We start from the raw sequence: 23,259 nt of genomic DNA, 5'->3' as shown, positions 1-23,259 counted from the left end.
GCATTCTGCCGGCGATATCTCTCCCAGAGCCGTGAAATGGTGCTTTGGTGAACATTCATGCGTCGGGCAACTGTACGTTGAGACTGACCAGCTTCAAGCAAACCAATAGCGATATGACGGTTGGCTTCACTTAGACGTGGCAACAATATTCCAAATACAGTGAATAATCGACAGACAGCGATCAACCTGTTATACCCATCATTGAGACTATCTGACCCCCAACTTTCACGTGCCTTGCATGTGAATTGTGTATTCTGTGACACTACACGCCGAAATTGAAAATCATGCTGTTAAATACGGGTATTTTACGGATGGTGCGTTTTGTTGTGATGTTTCAAAACATAAACACCATAGGACTTATAAACAGAGCAAAAACCTTTTGTAAAATGAATCACGTTTTAATTCATTGCTACATGAAATTGCTATTTTCATGACGCGTTTCTTTTTGGGAGAGTATATATATGAAGGCACTTTTCATATATAAACGCTGCCCTTTGTAGCATCAGATCATTTTGTGACATCCTTATTATGTTATTTGTTTTGTCAGAATAATATTATGGCAGGGATTAATCAAGTTAATTATACCGAACAATTCATTATATCAACTAGACTAACGTTTAGTCTTTGAATCTATATCATGTTGATAGTAACAAATAAACACATATAATATAGACTTTAGCATTGTAGAGAGGGTAGGCAGTAAATAATGTGGTTCGGGGACTGTGAGACAGACTTGATACTAATGTCACAGGTGGCACCAATGTCAATGAATGTGACACTAAAGCCCTAGCTTTATTTGTGATAAACTTGAAATGTTACAACTTGAAGCAGCATGAATTGTAACCGGATTGCCTAAATTCGCTTCAAGATATAGTTTATACTGTGAAACTGGTTGGTTACCATTGAAAGTTAGACAAAGGAAACTCTGTACATTCTACAAAATTGTTAATATACATGCTCCTGATTACCTGATAGATTTACTTCCACTTTTTACTGAAACCATTTCTGGATACAACTTGCGTAACAAATCAGATTTGGCTATTCCTAAATTTCGCACCTCAATTCTCCAAAAGTCATTTATTTATGATTCTGCAAGTTTATAGAATGCTCTCTCCTCTGCAACAAAATGTACAAATTCATTATCATCGTTTAAATCAAAGTTATCTGAAAATAATGACAAAGTTCCAAATTATTTTATATTTGTTGAAAGAAAGACAAATATACTACACACGAAGTTTAGACATTCGTGTAGTTCATATGCAGATCTTTTTCGTGTTAATTTATCAGAGTAATGCTTGCAATTGTGGTGCGCCGGTGGAAGTTGCTAACCATTTCTTTCAATTAAGATGTCCAAAATTTGTCAGATTAATGAATAATACATTGTATGTCTTAATATTTTTATGTCCATTCATTACGTCCATTCATTATTGTTCATATTTCTGATGGGAGCGGACGGTAATAAGTTACGTAACCTGTGCCTAATCCCTTTCAACATTGAATAAAATATGTTCAAACAAAATAAATGTGAAAATAGTTGGTCATAAACTCGCTGATCTCGAACTATATAAATCATTACTCCTGACAAAACACAGCAGTGAGATAGCAGAGCATCTGCCAGCAGTGCATGCATGTTCTGAAGAGCCCAGCGCATGCGTTTGAGTTGTCCCAGTTTTCACGCGAGACCATATTCTTAATGTTCGTAATGCTAAACCTATGGGAAAACACGTCAGCAGCATGTGTCTGTACAGGAGTGTTCATGTCTCTACAATGGATACAGATGCATTCCCATGGAAGGTATATTTAGCGCGCTAGAGATGAAGTCGACAGCTGTACTGGCTTTTTAGGCGATTCATTAATGTATGGGGTGAGAAACTACTTGTTGACGCTCGTCCTTGAGTATACTTAGACAGTGCAGAGGGGAGTCCTCATGCTTCAAGAAAATCCAGTAACCTCGCTTCCGCGGAGTAGTGGATAGAGCGTCTGCTGGAACTGAAGGTCGTAGCCTCGACCGGGTCATACCAACAGGCGTTTAAGATGCGGTACATTGTTGTGACATCGCCGACTTGTCGGGTGGAAGCCAGTATTAATTGTCCGAGTTGGGCGCAGCATGGAATGAGTGAATGTAGATAAGTATATTTTCAATATCTCTGATGTTACGCAGAGCAAATGTATTCCAGCCAAATGGCGGCGGTCTGTAAATATATAATCGAGTCTGGACCAGACAATCCAGTGATCAACAGCATAAGCACCGTTACTACGCAAATGGAATACGATGACATGTGTCAAACAAGTCAGCGAGCCTGACCACCTGATCCCGTTAGTCGCCTCTACGACAAGCATGGGCCACTGAAGATCAATTCCAACCCGGATCTTCACGGACCTCCTCGAGATGCAATGACGAGCACTATAAAAGCGGCATTAGTCGGACTAGTTCAAGCAGCCACACAGACGCACGCAGCACACAAACACACATTACATAGGTATAGTTATCGTGGACTTAGCGTTTATCTCTATATCACCGCCCTGACAGGAGGCAAAAGTCAAGTCGAGTTAACCATGGAAAAACATTGTTCGATTGACGTCTCTCTTAGCGGGTTTTATGAAACGGGGCCCACTTCATGAACCATGACGCGTCTTGGTATATACAGAGTAATGTGCCTTTGCTGTACTAGGATTTGCTAATCGTGGATTTGTTGCGATTTGGGGATTCTTTGTCTGAAGACATGTACTATATATCATTTCTCAAAAACGTTTGTGACCTTTATTTTTACGACATTTTAACGCCTTAATTTAACTGAGATAATGTTCAAATCGGCTTTGACCACATTTGATAAATGTGAACGGGTTTAAGGCCAGGTTTGGGTATGTCAGAGAACACACAGCTTCCATTTTCTTTGATTCATGTTTCTTCTGGACTAGATCGGTTAATCACGGGCGAGTGAGTGAGTTATGCTTTACGCCGCTTTTAGCAATATTCCAGCAATATCACGGAGGCGAACATCAGAAATCGCCTTCACACATTGTATCCATGTAGGGAATCGAACCCGGATCTTCAGTGTGACGAGCAAACACTTTAACCACTACCGCCCCTGATCATAACGAGGTTTCCCTCGGTCACAGTGGTAAACTGCAGTCGACACCCTCGTCTCGGTTATAGCATGGCATCATCCTGCAATAGTTACTAGCTGGTTCTATAACAGAGCTGGTGAAGCATGAGTTAATCAATTCTGGTTGAGCGTCAGCTAGATCGATCTTAACTCCATCCCTTATTAGAGAATCGGTAATGTCTACATTATTTATCACACATTCGTTCAGGCTCGTTTTGATTTAATTTCCAAGCATATATCGAAAGATTTCCCCCTGAAGGAGTCAAGGAGGCTGCATGTAACAAACGTTCACGGGGATGCGAGTGAATAAAAACATATATCAACAAGGCATTGAAGATGGGGTTATTTTAGAGATGAAATATTAAACATAATCATAGGATATTTTTTGTAACAGTACTACTGTGTGAAATTAATGGGCAGCCATACTGGGGTGGTTGCCAAAGAGTGACATGTACAGGGGAGATAATCTTCAGTCACATATTTAACTTGGCTTGACATGATCCAGATGTACAGAGATCTCGCTCGCTGCTCGTATTAACTATCAATTCAATTCAATTCAATGCTTTATTAACCTAAGTTTTACAACTTATCGGCGGTTACATAAAACATAAATTCATACAGCATACACCAAAAGAAATCCCAATTTACGGAATGCGCAAAGTGCCATTGAAGCTGAAGAGATGCTGTTGAAGGATGGAAGAAAAAGCGATACTTCAAGGTACGAAGACCTAAAGTAACCCCTGACCGAAAACTGCCTCTCTTTGCACACATCACCAGTACCTTCCAGTCGGTATCATATGTACAACACCCAACCCTATCACAGCCAATCAGCTACATGTATTTGAACGTTCAGGACTCCTCAAAGATTCGCAGGTACGTGTAATTCTTCTGGTACAACAAAATATGTGACTAAAATGAAATTAAACAAATGTCTAGTTTCCCACCGCCTTCAAACAAACGATATATGGTTATTGCATAAAGCGACGAAACAATACACTGACGACAAATGTGAACTTATTTTCAGGCAGTACTGTAACTATGAAACCAGTGTTGTAGTTATATCCCAAACATGTCAGACAAGACACAGGGGCTTGTAACACAAAAATGGCATCAAAGTATATAGTGCTAAGACCCCGTCAGTGACAATTTATACCTTGATGCCATTTGTACGTTACAAGCCCCCTGTGAGGCAAGAGACAATGTTCAAGACAAACAGTTCCCACAAACAAAGTTTCTAACTATATATCTATACACAATAAAAAGTGAAATCTAAATGGAGGTTTGAACATTGTTTAACTCCCGAATATCGGCCATTTCTAGAACGGCTATATTCATGAACACTTGGGTACTGTAAAGGTTTATGAGTTCACTTACGTTGGTTGCTGGTAACTGTCCTTTTATTTGTCATCATAAAATGAAGCTATAATTTCCATGTGACACAAACTCGATTTTCTTTCGTGAAAATCCCATTATCCATCCTGTAATAATCAAATAATACATATAGAATCTCTGATGGATGAACGTATAGAATTACAAAGAATGATGAAAGAGAGAAAGAGAGAGAGAGAGTGTGTGTGTTTTAGTGTGCAGGGGTGCGCATCTCTCCCCTTGAAAGTTTATTAAATGACCATTGAAACTCTCATGTACTTAATTGCTTCCCCGGACCCCTTTCTTAACTGTGCACCCCCCTTTCTAAAAAAAAGCTGTATCCGCCCGTTACAAATTGTATATTACAAGCAAGTAATGCTAGACGTGTTGTTTTTGTGAGAAAATGTCTTCTTCAAGAGTGCTGAGTTTCACTCAATTGTACACTTTCCTACACTTACATTCGCTGGAAGTATAAGACAATCTCGCCAGCAAGGATCTGTCTGAGAGCTGCGTATTGCAGCATCAGCAATTTTAAGGAAGAACTGTAGAACCTATTTTTGTCAGCTAAAAATAGTTTACCGACACAGACAGCCTGGGTGCCAAATGTTGGTCTGTCAATGTTTTGTAAAATTGAAGTTATCATCCATACCTTTAAAAGCAACAACATTAAATAATTTCATATCGCCAAACTGGTACCGCTCTTGGAATCCGACATCGCCATCGGGAGCCCAGTCTATCTGTCATCCATTCACCGGTGATTACCGAATATAGCCGAAAGCAGAACGTATTTCCCCAACTACTTTCATTGCACATTCAAATTATTTATTACGTTCAGGAATATCATGTTACCGTAACATATTTTAAATATATGACAAGACCAAAATGCAGTCATAATGTCAGGGTTAAGTTGGCTTTGTGGAACACTTTGAAGCTTAGATTGCTACAGTACATTTGTACTACTCAAATAACAATATGTCGCAGGGACATTCGTATAAATCTGTGTTTGGGTATTTTCAGGTGCACGTGTTTGATCGAGAAACGATCGGGTATAGTGACAGCGACGTTTAGACAGTTTAAGAGCGATCGTAGACTGACAGTTGTGTGACAGCATGGGAAAAAAGAATAAAAAGGAAAAGAAGGGGAAGGGCATCGAGAAGACTGTTCAGAAAACACAGAAAAAGGCAGAAAAACGAGCGAAGAAAGAGCTTGCTGAGAAGGGAGAGGTAAGTAATGATCATCATCATGAGCGTGAAGGATGGGGACTTGTACTAGTTGTAGCTACCGTGAGAGTTTAAAATACGCTTGGAAGGGAATTTGATGTGCACGAACAAGCGATGATTCATTGACGTAACTCCAAGATTGATTATCAAACCAATCTGATGTGCCAAAGTGGAGCACTCAAACCATGCACTGCTATAAAAGTGACCAGGATTGGTATCTAGATAAGTAGAATTAACTCTAATGATTACAAAGTGTTGCAAACTCAAAGGAAAGTAAGGGGTATCTTAACCTAACCCTGACATTAATAGCAATAAGGCCCAGAGAGAAGCATCAGTGGAGCTGAAGGGGTCGTTGTCGGCACAGGTACTACAGATACGTACCCCAGGTACGTTTCTGTATACAGATATGTACCCTAAACAAAGTCAAAATACAGAAACGTACCTGGTACCCTAAAAGGCGGACGAGTCCATATTCCGCAATCCAAAACCAAAACTGCATGTAGTTGTTCCCGTTCAACTGATTGCGATTGGTTTTCATATGCATCGCAAAATATCTGTTACTGTGTATTCTCATTACTTACATGAAGCAATCAAATGTATCTAATACAACAGCATGACAGTTCCGATCAAGAATACAACACGGTGGGAATGGAATCGTCCTAGGGTACGTTTCTGTATTCTCATTATGGCCAGGGTACGTTTCTGTATACAGAAACGTACCTGGGGTACATATCTGTAGTACCCGTGCCGACAACGACCCCTTCAGCATCAGTGGAAGTCACTGAAGCAAGAGACAAAGCCTGGGGAACCACCAGTGACCTAAGCCTTGCCTGAATCGATATAGATAATGTCAGATAGTGTGCTCATCAGTTACTGTAGCTGTTTGCTAGTTCAGAAAATGGTCATAGCTACATCTGAGACTTGATCTGAAGGCAACCATCACATGTTTGTTGTTGTCTGGACCAGACAATCCTGTGACTGACTTCATGAGCAATGGTCTACGCAATAAGGATACGACGACATGTCAACCAAGTCAGTGAGCCTGACCACGCAATTCCATTAGTCGCGTCAGAGACCATATTATAATCGATTGATTCATACCAAAATCAGGCAGAAAATACATCAATATAATATTTGGCTTTCTTTGTCAAATGGTATGTTGCCAGTCTCATCACTCAATAATATCAACATGTTATTTGACGAGAAAAGTCCTGTGTACAATACACATCTCATTTACATGTATCTCAATTCCAGATTATCATCAGATTTAATTCTTTCTTTCAGGAAGACATCGAGAGTTTGATTGCGGAGTTTCAGGCAAAGGATAAGAGACTCACACAAGTCATAGAAGAAAAATGTGGTCCGCCTTCGCCAAGGTGTGTTGTTTATATTGTTGTAGATTTGTAGTAAACAACATTTATAGGAAACAAGTGTATATCGAACTGACTGATGTAATGAACTGTCTCTTACTGTATATTTTAGTCAAATTGCATATAATGAACTACAGTTATAACCATGATACTAAAATATGTGGTCCCTTTGAGTTTATATTGCATTTGACTGTATTTTGATATGGAGCAATGGGGTGTGTCTAGTCATAGGAGTGTTTCTGCAACATTTTGGGGTATTCATAACCTCATAAGCTCACAGTCACAATGGAAGGTCTGTGTCCTGCGTAGTTTTCATTTTCAGGTACTTCATCTATGATCTTTATAGGTGTTACAGTGCAGTATAAGATTTATGCACCCTTTGAAACAATTACTTCTTTCACCATATCTATACCTGATGAGTTCTGGTACATTTACAAAAGGGACATTTAATGTTTACAAAAGGATCAGGTAGACATATGATAAACGTAATTGTACAGTATGTGGATCTTGTAGGAGTGAGTGAGTTTAGTTTTACTCAGCAATATTCCAGCTATATGGCGGTGGTCTGTAAATAATCGAGTCTGGACCAGACCGATCTGCGCAATTGGGAACCGATGACATGTGTCAACCAAGTCAGTGAGCCTGACCACCCCATCCAGTTAGTCGCCTCTAATGACAAGCATGGGTTACTGAAGGCCAATATTCTAACCCGGATCTTCACGGGTGGGATCTTGTAGGACTGACTGACTGACTGAGTTTGGTTTTACGCCGCTTTTAGCAATATTCCAGCAATATCATGGCGGGGGACACCAGAAATGGGCTTCACTCATTATGCCATGTGGGGATTCAAGCCCGGGTCTTCGGCGTGACGAGCCAACGCTTTAACCACTAGACTACCCCACCGCCCCGGATCTTGTAGGAGGTTTGGTAGAGTATGTCTTGTATGGCCCACCTCACTCAAGCATTCGTATTATAGAGGCTATCTTTCAACCTATCAATCACATTTACACTTTAATAAAGCTATGAATGCTAATGTTTAGGCATAATATGGGCACTTGCTTAAATAAGTATCTGCTCTGTAATGGTTTCTACACATGGTTTAGTCTGTTCCTTTTTACCACGATCTCCAGATGCAACATGTCACTGACTGCCCATCCAGAGAAGGATGAACTCATCATGTTTGGAGGGGAATACTACACCGGAAACAAGGTAAGGATCAGTGGATCACATCTAAGTTTGACATGGACATGAAAATAGAACACTACATAAGTTCTCAATAGGTCCCAATTTTACCAAACTTGTGAACTACTTATGTTATCTGACCTTTGGAAAATGAGGTATTTTATTACTCACGTTTTAAATAAATCACAGCTTTTAAAAACTATTTTGTTAAAAAAAACACAGTCAAGGTTGGAAATTGTTTTTCAATGTGATTGTTTTATAGATAAGATAAGAAACTACTTCATTGTCCAATATGAAATTTGTCTTACATCATAAGCGGTTCCTACCTGTAAAAGGTAACTTAGAATATATTTTATAGACACCATGAAACAGCCATACATAAGGAGGTTACAACATGATCAAAGTTAAGCATAGTCATTAAAAAACATACAAGAATCCAGACGTAATAATAATAATAATGGATATATGTCAAGAATAAATTTATTTAGTGAAACTTAATAACTTTTAGAGTGTAAAATTAAGTACAGCATTTATTAAGAGCATGGATGCTAGCTGGTATAAATGGCTCACGGGTCCTGTTTGTTCTTAGTATTGGGGGGCAGTAGGGTAGCCTAGTGGTTAAAGCGTCGTGCCGAAGACCCGGGTTCGAATACCCACATGGGTACAATGTGTAAAGCCCATTTCTGGTGTCTCCTGCCGTGATGTTGCTGGAATATTGCTAAAAGCGGCGTAAAACCAAACTCAGTCAGTCAGTCAGTCTTAGTATTGGTGTTTGCAGAAGACAACCAGAGGGGAAAAGCTTATAATCAGAAGAAAGCACATGAGGGCTGTCACATTATTTTATGGGCATTTTAGAAATTTGTTGCTCAAATAAACTGCCAATACTGAGCAAAACACACAACAAATTTAAACAACAGATTGAAATAATTATGATAATGTTGACAAAGGCATCAGTAGCAATGTAATGTCAGCAAGAAGCCCACAACTCTGGTGTACTTTTCGCCATGCATGGCTACCGGCACATATTTGGCTACAGTTCAAGGGGTATGACTTGCATAATTTGTACCAATCCTGAAATGCAAAATCCAATGGCAACAATCCCAGGATGCAGAAATCATCAAAATACTACATAAACCACACAAGTAAAAAAACATGCCACGACAGTTATAATTTCGGAAAGTCTAATTATTGGTTAACCTTCATATTTCCTGAATTAAATAGCTTCATATAACAATATTTAATCAGTCTATTTTCATATACAAAGGTAAATGCATTAATGGTTTGAAATCTTTAAAAAAAAAGATGTAATATGGCTGTCAAATTTCTGCCATTGACTCCCCAAGAAAAAATAATTTTGATAGTCATTGTGACTCCCAAAATTAGATGTCAAGGCAAACCCTGACACCAGTGTATGTAAACTTGTGTGACTTGTTATCAAATGATCTGTGACGATACCACTGATGTGAATTTAAATTTCAACTCACTCACTAAGAAATGACCTAGTGGCGTGACCATTATCCACTTAACCCTGACGACACAAGTCAACCTTATCACTGTACCTAAGGTGATGCTGGTAACGCAAGTTACCAACATCACAACATTGCGGCAGACAAGATCGCTTGGCGATTATTCCCCTCGAATTAGCAGCCTTCCACTTGTATACAATCAACAATATTTAGCACACTGATAAACTTTGATGGTGGAAATACATTGAATGTACTGAATTTGCTTATAAATGTCTATGTGTTGAAGAATAATTTTGTTTAAAATCGCGCGAGGATGTTGGTAACGTGCAATGAATGATGCTGGTAACGCATACTGTCCTGCTTTAGTCGGTAAACAGAAACTGTCGAGTTATGTTTAAATACAAAGGAGATACAAATATCAGTTCTTATGTTTTACACAGATGTGTACTGCTGCTACATTAACAGTATGAGCGACTTTTTCTGTGCGCCGGAGAGTTGTTGTGGCGTTTCATTGAACTTGAATGGATTAGATGTGTCTGCCCATTGTCCATTACGCTGAGAGCTTTTTCTCTGTCCCTCCTCAATTCGGACATTTGACATGCTGATTTCGTTGCAATATTGACGTTTAAAATACATTTTACATCATCCATTCATTGGGTAGGGTTGTATAATAACGCTATATAGTCTGTCAACCTAACTTTAGGGACTTCAAGGATACAGGAATCCTGATGGGGTGTGACTTGAGGGATACAGGGATCCTGATGGGGTGTGACTTTAGGGATACAAGAATACTGATGGGATGTGACTTTAGGGATACAGGAATACTGATGGGGTGTGACTTCAGGGATACAGGGATCCTGATGGGGTGTGACTTCAGGGATACAGGGATCCTGATGGGGTGTGACTTCAGGGATACAGGGATCGTGATGGGGTGTGACTTCAGGGATACAGGAATCCTGATGGGGTGTGACTTCAGGGATACAGGGATCCTGATGGGGTGTGTGACTTCAGGGATACAGGGATCCTGATTAGGTGTGACTTCAGGGATACAGGAATCCTGATGAGGTGTGACTTCAGGGATACAGGGATCCTGATGGGGTGTGACTTCAGGGATACAGGAATCCTGATGAGGTGTGACTTCAGGGATACAGGAATCCTGATGAGGTGTGACTTCAGGGATACAGGGATCCTGATGAGGTGTGACTTCAGGGATACAGGAATCCTGATGAGGTGTGACTTGAGGGATACAGGGATCCTGATGGGGTGTGACTTGAGGGATACAGGGATCCTGATGGGGTGTGACTTGAGGGATACAGGGATCCTGATGGGGTGTGACTTGAGGGATACAAGGATCGTGATGGGGTGTGACTTTAGGGATACAGGGATCCTGATGGGGTGTGACTTTAGGGATACAGGGATCCTGATGGGGTGTGACTTCAGGGATACAGGGATCCTGATGAGGGTGTGACTGGAGGGATACAGGAATCCTGATGGGGTGTGACTTCAGGGATACAGGGATCCTGATGGGGTGTGACTTCAGGGATACAAGGATCGTGATGGGGTGTGACTTTAGGGATACAGGGATCCTGATGGGGTGTGACTTTAGGGATACAGGGATCCTGATGGGGTGTGACTTGAGGGATACAAGGATCCTGATGGGGTGTGACTTTAGGGATACAGGGATCCTGATGGGGTGTGACTTCAGGGATACAGGGATCTGATGGGGTGTGACTTCAGGGATACAGGGATCCTGATGGGGTGTGACTTTAGGGATACAGGGATCCTGATGGGGTGTGACTTCAGGGATACAGGGATCCTGATGGGGTGTGACTTCAGGGATACAGGGATCCTGATGGGGTGTGACTTCAGGGATACAGGGATCCTGATGGGGTGTGACTTTAGGGATACAGGGATCCTGATGGGGTGTGACTTCAGGGATACAGGGATCCTGATGGGGTGTGACTTGAGGGATACAGGGATCCTGATGGGGTGTGACTTGAGGGATACAGGGATCCTGATGGGGTGTGACTTGAGGGATACAGGGATCCTGATGGGGTGTGACTTGAGGGATACAGGGATCCTGATGGGGTGTGACTTGAGGGATACAGGGATCCTGATGGGGTGTGACTTGAGGGATACAGGGATCCTGGATGGGGTGTGACTTGAGGGATACAGGGATCCTGATGGGGTGTGACTTGAGGGATACAGGGATCCTGATGGGGTGTGACTTGAGGGATACAGGGATCCTGATGGGGTGTGACTTGAGGGATACAGGGATCCTGATGGGGTGTGACTTCAGGGGATACAGGGATCCTGATGGGGTGTGACTTCAGGGATACAGGGATCCTGATGGGGTGTGACTTGAGGGATACAGGGAGGGGGGTGTGACGTGAGGGATGGGGATGTGATGGGGTGTGACTTGAGGGATACAGGGATCCTGATGGGGTGTGACTTCAGGGATACAGGGATCCTGATGGGTGTGACTTCAGGGATACAGGGATCACAGTGATGGGGTGTGACTTCAGGGATACAGGGATCGCAGATGGGGGTGTGACTTCAGGGATACAGGGATCGTGATGGGGTGTGTGACTTCAGGGATACAGGGATCCCTGATGGGGTGTGACTTGAGGGATACAGGGATCCTGATGGGGTGTGACTTGGGGATACAGGGATCCTGATGGGGTGTGTGACTTCAGGGATACAGGGATCCTGGATGAGGTGTGACTTCAGGGATACCTGATGAGGTGTGACTTCAGGGATACAGGGATCCTGATGTGTGACTTCAGGGATACAGGATCCTGATGAGGTTGTGACTTTGAGGGATACAGGGATCCTGATGGGGTGTGACTTGAGGGATACAGGGATCCTGATGGGGTGTGACTTGAGGGGATACAGGGGATCCTGATGGGGTGTGACTTGAGGGATACAGGGATCCTGAGGGGTGTGACTGATGGGATCCTGATGGGGTGTGACTTGGGGATACAGGGATCCTGATGGGGTGTGACTTGGGGATACAGGGATCCTGATGGGTGTGACTTGAGAGGGATACAGGGATCCTGATGGGGTGTGACTTGAGGGATACAGGGATCCTTGATGGGGTGTGACTTGAGGGATACAGGGATCCTGATGGGGTGTGACTTGAGGGATACAGGGATCCTGATGGGGTGTGGACTTGAGGGATACAGGGATCCTGATGGGGTGTGACTTGAGGGACCAGGGATCCTGATGGGGTGTGACTTGAGGGATACAGGGATCCTGATGGGGTGTGACTTCCAGGGATACAGGGATCCTGATGGATGTGACTTGAGGGGATACAGGGATCCCTGGGATGGGGTGTGACTTGAGGGATACAGGGATCCTGATGGGGTGTGACTTCAGGGATACAGGGATCCTGATGGGGTGTGACTTTAGGGATACAGGGATCCTGATGGGGTGTGACTTCAGGGATACAGGGATCCTGATGGGGTGTGACTTGAGGGATACAGGGATCGTGATGGGGTGTGACTTGAGGGATACAGGGATCCTGATGGGGTGTGACTTGAGGGATACAGGGATCCTGATGGGGTGTGACTTAGGGATACAGGGATCCCTGGGGTGTGTGACTTGAGGGATACAGGATCCTGATGGGGTGTGACTTCAGGGATACAGGGGATCCTGGGGTGTGGACATCGGTGGGATACAGGAACTTTGGATGGGATACAGGGAATCCTGGATGAGGTGTGACTTCAGGGATACAGGGAATCCTGATGAGGTGTGACTTCAGGGATACAGGAATCCTGATGAGGTGTGACTTCAGGGATACAGGGATCCTGATGGGGTGTGGACTTCAGGGATACAGGAATCCTGATGAGGTGTGACTTCAGGGATACAGGGATCCTGATGAGGTGTGACTTGAATCAGGATACAGGGATCCTGATGAGGTGTGTGACTTCAGGGATACAGGAATCCTGATGAGGTGTGACTTCAGGGATACAGGGGATCCTGATGGGGGTGTGACTTGAGGGATACAGGGATCCTGATGGGGTGTGACTTCGGAGGGGATACAGGGATCCCTGGGGGTGTGACTTGAGGGATACAGGGATCCCGGATGGGTGTGACTTGAGGGATACAGGGATCGCTGATGGGGTGTGACTTTAGGATACAGGGATCCTGATGGGGGGTGTGACTTTACAGGGATCCTGACAGGATGTGACTGGAGGGATACAGGATCCTGATGGGGTGTGGACTTCAGGGATACAGGATCCTGATGGTGTGACTTGAGGGATACAGGATCCTGATGGGGTGTGACTTTTAGGGATACAGGGATCCTGATGGGTGTGACTTTAGGATACAGGGATCCTGATGGGGTGTGACTTCAGGATACAGGGATCCTGATGGGGTGTGATTGAGGGATACAGGGATCCTGATGGGGTGTGACTTGGGAGGGATACAGGGATACCTGATGGGGTGTGACTTTAGGGATACAGGGATCCTGATGGGGTGTGACTTGAGGATACAGGATCCTGATGATGGGTGTGACTTGAGGGATACAGGGATCTGATGGGGTGTGACTTGGAGGGATACAGGGATCCTGATGGGGTGACTTGAGGGATACAGGGATCCTGATGGGTGTGACTTGAGGGATACAGGGATCCTGATGGGGTGTGACTTGAGGGATACAGGGATCCTGATGGGGTGTGACTTGAGGGATACAGGGATCCTGATGGGGTGTGACTTGAGAGGGATACAGGGATCCTGATGGGGTGTGACTTGGAGGGATACAGGGATCCTGGGATGGGGTGTGACTTAGGGGATACAGGGATCCTGATGGGGTGTGACTTTGAGGGATACAGGGATCCTGATGGGGTGTGACTTGAGGGATACAGGGATCCTGATGGGGTGTGACTTGAGGGATACAGGGATCCTGATGGGGTGTGACTTGAGGGATACAGGGATCCTGATGGGGTGTGACTTGAGGGATACAGGGATCCCTGGATGGGGTGTGACTTGAGGGATACAGGGATCCTGATGGGGTGTGACTTTAGGGATACAGGGATCCTGATGGGGTGTGACTTGAGGGATACAGGATCCTGATGGGGTGTGACTTTAGGGATACAGCAGGGATCCTGATGGGGTGTGACTTGGAGGATACAGGGATCCTGATGGGGTGTGACTTGAGGGATACAGGGATCCTGATGGGGTGTGACTTGAGGGATACAGGGATCCTGATGGGGTGTGACTTGAGGGATGGGGGATGCTGATGGGGTGTGACTTGAGGGATCAGGGGATCCCATGGGGTGTGACTTGAGGGATGGGATCCTGATGGGGTGTGACTGGATACATACAGGGATCCTGATGGGTGTGACTGAGAGGGATACAGGGATCCTGATGGGGTGTGACTTGAGGGATACAGGGATCCTGATGGGGTGGACTTGAGGGATACAGGGATCCTGGATGGGGTGTGACTTCAGGGATCAGGGGATCCTGATGGGGTGTGACTTCAGGGATACAGGGATCCTGATGGGGTGTGACTTGAGGGATACAGGGATCCCGGATGGGGTGTGACTTTAGGGATACAGGGATCCTGATGGGGTGTGACTTTAGGGATACAGGGATCCTGATGGGGTGATGGGGTGTGACTTGAGGGATACAGGGATCCTGATGGGGTGTGACTTGAGGGATACAGGGATCGTGATGGGGTGTGACTTGGAGGGATACAGGGATCGTGATGGGGTGTGACTTGAGGGATACAGGGATCCTGGATGGGGTGTGGACTTGGATGGGATACAGGGATACAGGGATCTGATGGGGTGTGACTTCAGGGATACTTCTGATGTATACAGGGATCCTGATGGGGTGTGACCCCAACAGGGATTCCTGTATCCCTGAAGTCACACCCCATCAGGATCCTGACTGTATAAGGATAACCAAATTCCTCTGAACCTGATGACATGGGGGTTGGGGGGAGAGAGAGAAAGAGAGGAATGAGATTATATATTTAAACAGCTGTGGCATGTCTTTCTGAAATTATCTTTGACATACTGTTATTTTCTCTGTACCTTCAGTCCTGTATGTAGTCAGTATGTTTAATCATTAAATAAACAGGAAATTGCTACAGGAACAATCTGGGGAAGGATTGCTGTTTACTGCCTGTTATCACAGGAACAATCTGGGGAAGGATTGCTGTTTACTGCCTGTTATCACAGGAACAATCTGGGGAAGGATTGCTGTTTACTGCCTGTTATCATAGTTTATCAACAAACTGATGTCACTAGTTGCTAGATCAGGGATTTATCTAGGATTCCGAATTTATCTAGAATTTCGAATTGTTCCTGGCAAGCAAAATAGAAACCACGTGATTGTTTCGTTCAAAATTGGAATTGAATTTAAGTTATTATTTTCTACTACACAGATTGTCAGAAGTTTTTTAACATTGCATGCAATTTGATAATGTAAAACTATGCATTAAGGTCTCTTTCTCATTAGGCCCTGTTATCAGAGAAGCATAAAACATACGTTATAGATGTATTAAAAACTTCATGATGGAAGGGATCATTATATATTTTAATTTTGGATTATTTACTGTCATTTGCTGCAGGTTTATGGTTTAGTATTGACATCTGAGGAGGTCTACATTAATAATTGCTGATGCCAAGTCCAGTTTCTCTATAAAAGCAATGATATGATCCTTCATTGCTTGTAGCACATACCGTTTGTATAGGACACCCATCCCACATGTGGTGCAAGGGAGATAACTCCACAGCATGAACCACATGCACAAAAGTAGGTCACCATACTTCAGATGTGTATAACTCTAATTGTATTTTTTGAAAATAAATGGTGGATTAAAGGATTTCAGAGAGAAATGTTTGATAGCTAGTGATTAGATGAATTAGATGTGAGCTGTTTAATGTTTATTTGCAGGTGAGATATTATTCATATGTGGCACCTTCCCTCATGTTGTGGTGAAATCGGCTTGTTCCCCCTTTATAACGTGCTGAAGGGGAAATGTTGAATAAGTCCTTTTTATACATTTTGTGTTAGTTAACTAAGACTGTATTACTCTAGTAATAATATGGTATTATTTCAGAGTCCTTCGCAATGAAATTATGGAAAATATTTATCGTTTGCCTTATATTGAAGTTGGATTGTAGAAAAATAATTGTTAGCTCCACCCTAACACAATAATTCAGAAGTTTTTTAAAGCTTTCTTGTTCGCCTACCTTCAAAATATTTGGTAAATAAAACCACAATAAAGTCATGATATATCTTGTTAAGTCTGTGACTGTGAAATCAATGTTGTAATTGTAGTTAAATAATATTTTTGTAAAAAGTAATCAACATGCTAAAATAGAAGCAATGGCTGACATTTGGGTCAGTCCGCTACAGTCTCAATGGATGACATTCAACACATTGTCATCAGGTATTGTAACTTCTTACCTGTGGGCCTTCGGGCCACAGAACATGATGAATGTTGGAGAATGATTCTTATGAGTTACACTCCATGGGACTGAGGGGACCGCAACGCTTCTCAGATCCCACCTTTCTGACTGATACCTGATGACCACTTTAATAACTGATAAAACAAATATTTAGTAATTTCGCTCTTTATGCAGACCAGCCAAATATTTCTACTTCTACTTGCAAAGTCAATGTACAGTATAAAGTGAGCCCTTCACAGCCAAATACCAGTACTAGTGTTGAACAATTAGCTAAGTCCATATACAGTATAAAGTGAGCCCTTCACAGCCAAATACCAGTACTAGTGTTGAACAATTAGCAAAGTCCATATACAGTATAAAGTGAGCCCTTCACAGCCAAATACCAGTACTAGTGTTGAACAATTAGCAAAGTCCATATACAGTATAAAGTGAGCCCTTCACAGCCAAATACCAGTACTAGTGTTGAACAATTAGCTAAGTCCATATACAGTATATAGTGAGCCCTTCACAGCCAAATACTAGTACTAGTGTTGAACAATTAGCTAAGTCCATATATACCAGTATATAGTGAGCCCTTCACAGCCAAATTCACAGCCAGTACTAGTGTTGAACAATTAGCTAAGTCCATATACAGTATATAGTGAGCCCTTCACAGCCAAATACCAGTACTAGTGTTGAACAATTAGCTAAGTCCATATACAGTATATAGTGAGCCCTTCACAGCCAAATACTAGTACTAGTGTTGAACAATTAGCTTAGTCCATATACAGTATATAGTGAGCCCTTTACAGACAAATACCAGTACTAGTGTTGAACAATTAGCTAAGTCCATATACAGTATATAGTGAGCCCTTCACAGCCAAATACTAGTACTAGTGTTGAACAATTAGCTAAGTCCATATACAGTATATAGTGAGCCCTTCACAGCCAAATACCAGTACTAGTGTTGAACAATTAGCAAAGTCCATATACAGTATAAAGTGAACACTTCACAGCCAAATACCAGTACTAGTGTTGAACAATTAGCTAAGTCCATATACAGTATATAGTGAGCCCTTCACAGCCAAATACCAGTACTAGTGTTGAACAATTAGCCAAGTCCATATACAGTATAAAGTGAACACTTCACAGCCAAATACCAGTACTAGTGTTGAACAAATAGCTAAGTCCATATACAGTATATAGTGAGCCCTTCACAGCCAAATACCAGTACTAGTGTTGAACAATTAGCAAAGTCCATATACAGTATAAAGTGAACACTTCACAGCCAAATACCAGTACTAGTGTTGAACAATTAGCAAAGTCCATATACAGTATAAAGTGAACACTTCATGCAGAGTTTCTCGTGACCAAGGCATATTAACAAGCCTCTAGGTACATGCAGTTTGTCATTGTTTCCTCATCGCCTCTTTATTAATATCATATTCATGTTGTAGTGTGTTATTTTCATTTAAATTGTGTTCATTTCAGATGTTTTTGTACAATGATTTGTATTTCTACAACATCAGAAAGAATGAGTGGCACAAAGTTACGTCCCCCAAGCAGCCCCCACCTCGCAGTGCCCACCAGGTGAGTCTCCTGTTGTAGAAAATCAAACATGGACTTGGGGTCTATCCTCTAACGTTTGTGTGTAAGTAAAGGTTAGTATAGCACCTGTCCAGCCGCCGCCCAGAAACTGTATGCGGTGATCTTCTGCCAGTTTCCAGTTGCTGCTGCAGTCTGTGCAGGCGGCTGTCCAGGTTCTTGTAGAGTCTGGATCTTGGAAGGCTGACAGCTGCTCCATGCCTCAATCTGTCTTCTGGCCACTCTGTTTGTTGTCTCGAGCTTCTTCATTGTGATCACAAACTCGTAAATGTTGGGTGGTGCTTCTGAACCAGCTTCTTAAATCCAAAGGTGGAATCCTCCAAGTGATTGTTTGTTCTTGGCAGTGTTTCCATGTTGATTCCAAATGCTAGGTGGGAATCTTAAGGCCGTGTGTAGTCAACCCATGTAGATGTGATGTAGTCGCTTGAACTGGCCGATTCGTCCAACGCCGGAGACTGGTTCAATACTTCCATCCAGGCATCTTGGATCTGATCCACTGGGAGGAGGGGGAGTGCTGCAGCACGTCGCCGCATGGAGTGTTGAAGACTAACGATTGTCCTTGTAGGTTTTCACAAGGCCTTTCTCTGAAACCCGCCGCCAAACCCGCCTGGGTGAAGTGGAAGTAGCATCCACGGACTTCTGCATCGGGGAAGACTCTCTCAGTGGCTCCAATAGCAGCAGCTTCTGAGAGTCAGTCTGTACAAGCGGAGGGAGAAAGTTCAACGCGGACAATAGCAAGCACAGAGTCCTTCAAGTAGTTAAACAATCTAATGTATGTATCAATGAGACTTGCTTGGCAGCAGGGGAGAAGGCTGACTGGAACATCTGTCCATCCACAAGGCAGTGCACAATGTAGACTTGTTGCCACAGGCTGGGACACACAAAAAATGTTCCCGTCCATGTAGATGGTTTCTGCATTGGCGAGGATGTCCAGCATCTCAAGCGGTACTGAAGATCAGGATCCTGTCTTCATCTTCGCTGTCTACAACCAGGAACTGTTGTCCGTCTGTTGTCTCAGTCCAGGAACCTTAAAACAAGCAAGTGTGTTAGACGTTGTTTTTGATGAATGAATGAATGATCCCCAATGGTGCTGCATCTACCCTTGCACTTGTCGATGATACACTTCCAGTGAGTGGCTACCTGTCTGTCAACGTGCAGTCGATACTTGTGACCTCCGTAATAGAACCTGTTTTCCTCCTCTCTGCATAACGTGAACTCTGCTTTCTGTAGGTTAGCCATTCGCGACTGCCCATACTTTGCAAACTACCATACTTATAGGGTTGCAGTGAGTTACTAAATTGAAAGGAGAGAGAAGTTATTTCCGATTAGTAGATACATTAATTAATAATACTCTCTACTTTATTTAGACAAAATTGAAATATACCTTTAAATCTTCTCTAAGTTTCCTTCTCCATCCTGTATATAACTACCACAACACTGAAACAAGAGCACTTTGTCAAGTAACTCAGAGATGTATGTGATTTTAGACTAATCCCCCATTGTCAGGACACCCCATTATGAGTAGGGTGCATTGTCTGACCCTAATTAACCTCTGATGTTTTTGTGGGCCAATTGGGATGTGGGCAATTAGGGATGTGGGCTTGAATAGAGTGTAAGCAAAGGTTAGTATAGCACCTATACACACAGACATGTAACACCTTTCCATGGTGCTTCAACACTGCCTCATTACCAGTAGAGGACGTAACGTGTAAGTATGGTGGTCCCCAGTTACGTGTAAAAGTGACTACCACTCATGGGGTCACTCATTCGTGTGACTGCCTGATCACAGACAGGTAATTTCTGCATGTCACACAAAAACATGTCTAAAAGTGTTATTTATGAAAGTAATTAAACAAAATTTGGTAAAATCATTGATAGTTGTTCAAGTTATTGAATATAAATGAAAACATAACATGAAAAATCATATAGTCAAATTCTGACAAAAATGTGCAAATATTTAGCAAAATTTGATGATTTTTAACAACGAATTTCACCAATGTACATATTTTTCAGAAGCTTAGATTTAGTATTTTCCGAAAGCTCATTCATTGTAGATTCAAAATATATACATAGCTGTTGAGGCACACTAGTGCACACCTGTTTGTTATTGTGCTGAAACGTTGAAACATATTTACTTCCTTCTAAACTGTACGAAGCCATCTCACACAGTAGTGATGGTAATTGGGAGGTAACCGATGCCTGACTAAATTGTTCAGTCAAAACATGTCTGGTTACCTGGACTGTCTGAAGCGTGTGTAATATATATGATATTTATCTCATTTTTCTAAAAACATTTCTCCTTTGCAAGAAAGAGGACATTGTATATTAATATCACATTATGAATAACAATTTCTTATAGGGACTTTGTTATGATTACATTAAGCTTGCTTGTCATGATATAACTGGATTGCAATAAAAAATGGTGTTAGACCCAACTCACTCTCTCACTCTAGCTACCACATGAGGAATTCAGATGTTTTTCAAAGTCTCTTTGTTCACCTACCATCAAAATATTTGGTAAATAAAACCACAATAAAGTCATGATATATATTGTTAAGTCTGTGACTGTGAAATAAATGTTGTAATTGTAGTTAAATAATATTTTTGTAAAAAGTAATCCACATGCTAAAATGGAAGCAATGGCTGACATTTGGGTCAGTCCGCTACAGTCTCAATGGATGACATTCAACACATTGTCATCAGGTATTGTAACTTCTTACCTGTGGGCCTTCGGGCCACAGAACATGATGAATGTTGGAGAATGATTCTTATGAGTTACACTCCATGGGACTGAGGGGACCGCAACGCTTCTCAGATCCCACCTTTCTGACTGATACCTGATGACCACTCTAATAACTGATAAAACAAATATTCAGCAAAGGTAAATTATTGTATTTGTCATAATGCAACACAACCAAATTTTTCTACTTGTGTTGAACAAATGGCAAAGTCAATGTACAGTATAAATGAGCCCTTCACAGCCAAATCCATGTACCAGGTAAACTATCAATATATATATATATATATGTAAAGGTTGATTGCTTGGTCTGTTGTTTAATGCCACATTCAGCAATATTCCAGCTAAATGGCAGCGGCCTGTAAATAATCAAGTCTGTACCAGACAATACAGTGATCAACAGCATGAGCATCGATCTACGCAGTTGCAATACATTGACACGTGTCAACCAAGTCAGCGAGCCCAACCACCCGATCCTGTTAGTCACCCCTCTCTTACGACAAGCATGGGTTACTGAAGATCAGTTCTAACCCGGATGTTCACGGGTTGATTTAGGAATGTACATGTGTACACACCTGTGAAGTATTGATGATGCAGACATGAACTGTGCTAACTCATGTAGTTGTGTATACTACGTCCTGCTGCTCTCTGTTCCAGGCTGTGAGTCTCCACCAGGGTGGGGGGCAGCTGTGGGTGTTTGGCGGGGAGTTCTCCAGCCACACCCAGTCCCAGTTCTACCACTACAAGGACCTGTGGGTGCTGCATCTCAAGAACAAGCACTGGGAAATGATCAAGTGAGAGCTTCTCATAGCACCCAAAAGTTATACCACGTATCACAGATGGTTCCTCGTTCATAAAAAAAAAGATTTTTTTAAATAAGAAACCCTGCATGTTCAAAAGTTTAAAACTGTGTTTTCAATTGTGTGATGTCATACAAAGGTCAAATTTCTTTGAATGTGTTCATATGTACATGATGAATAAACACAGAAGATTAAATCAGGGATGGAAATATTCTGCTGATCCGCGGATTTCCGCCGATTTTATGTCAAATTGATCTTTCGGAACTCCCTATTCGATGACACAATATTAAGTTTTCAGCTAAAAATAGACTTTCCTGTAGCTATCCCTGTTAAATTGTTCATGTTCTTGATGATACTGTTTTGATCGTAACAACTGATGACAGATATTAGTGACTTCATACATGACATATTTAAGTATATGTATAAATGTGCCAGTATATAGTGCTGATGTCCAGATTGGATCTGCTCAAAGGCACATTCCTGTGATAAAGCGGGAGTCAGTGAGTTGTAGGCAGATTTGAACAAATAGGTTTTTAACAGACACTATAATTCATTGATGTCTTTGCTGCTTTTGAGTTGATGTATGGTCTATGTAACTCTTGGGAAATCTTCTGGCTTATGGCTGGAGGGCAATGAAGTTCAAGGTCACTCATTGTGAACTAGATGTGTACAAGATAATCTGAGTCATGATGATTAAAATGCACCAATTTTTAGGTGATCTCCAAATAAGGTAAAGGTGCCTAGAGTTCAATTTAAGAAACTTTGTTCCATTATCAGGAATTTCAGATTTATTTAAGAATAAGAAGGCTTTTGCTATCAGTTGAGATAAACTCAAAATGAGCACTCCACACTTATCATATGTAATGACTTCAAGTCAGAATTTGTAACCAAACCAACTAACAAGCAAGAAATAAAAGAAATGTGGCAATATTTGTGTCACGCTAATAAAGTAAACAAGTGTGACCCGTGTTTTTCATGAAAAACAGCATGAAGTTAGATCCCTT

At 42.3% G+C, this 23,259-nt stretch overlaps 1 protein-coding gene and 2 non-coding genes across 3 annotated transcripts in view; all 3 read left to right on the top strand.

Moving 5' to 3' along the window:
* The first annotated feature begins 5,384 nt into the window (after positions 1–5,384).
* Positions 5,385–23,259, top strand: part of LOC124260343 (kelch domain-containing protein 4-like) — a 33,603-nt gene continuing 15,728 nt past the window's right edge. Inside the window, exons 1-5 of the mRNA XM_046694630.1 lie at positions 5,385–5,698; positions 6,980–7,071; positions 8,196–8,274; positions 18,605–18,703; positions 22,113–22,249. Of these exons, the coding sequence (XP_046550586.1) occupies positions 5,585–5,698; positions 6,980–7,071; positions 8,196–8,274; positions 18,605–18,703; positions 22,113–22,249 (521 nt within the window). The 5' untranslated portion in view covers positions 5,385–5,584. The remainder of the gene's footprint in view (positions 5,699–6,979; positions 7,072–8,195; positions 8,275–18,604; positions 18,704–22,112; positions 22,250–23,259) is intronic.
* On the top strand, positions 17,109–17,243 carry LOC124260385. The gene has a single exon (XR_006894064.1). It is a non-coding gene; the product is annotated as a U8 small nucleolar RNA (small nucleolar RNA).
* LOC124260384 lies at positions 21,415–21,549 on the top strand. Its single transcript, XR_006894063.1, has one exon. It is a non-coding gene; the product is annotated as a U8 small nucleolar RNA (small nucleolar RNA).

Source organism: Haliotis rubra, unplaced genomic scaffold (assembly GCF_003918875.1).
Source record: "Haliotis rubra isolate DU_JTF1 unplaced genomic scaffold, ASM391887v1 Scf76, whole genome shotgun sequence".
In the NCBI taxonomy this organism is placed as follows: Eukaryota; Metazoa; Mollusca; class Gastropoda; order Lepetellida; family Haliotidae; genus Haliotis; species Haliotis rubra.
The sequence above is the reverse complement of the archived record's forward strand: the minus strand, read 5'-3'. Positions and strand labels throughout refer to the sequence as shown.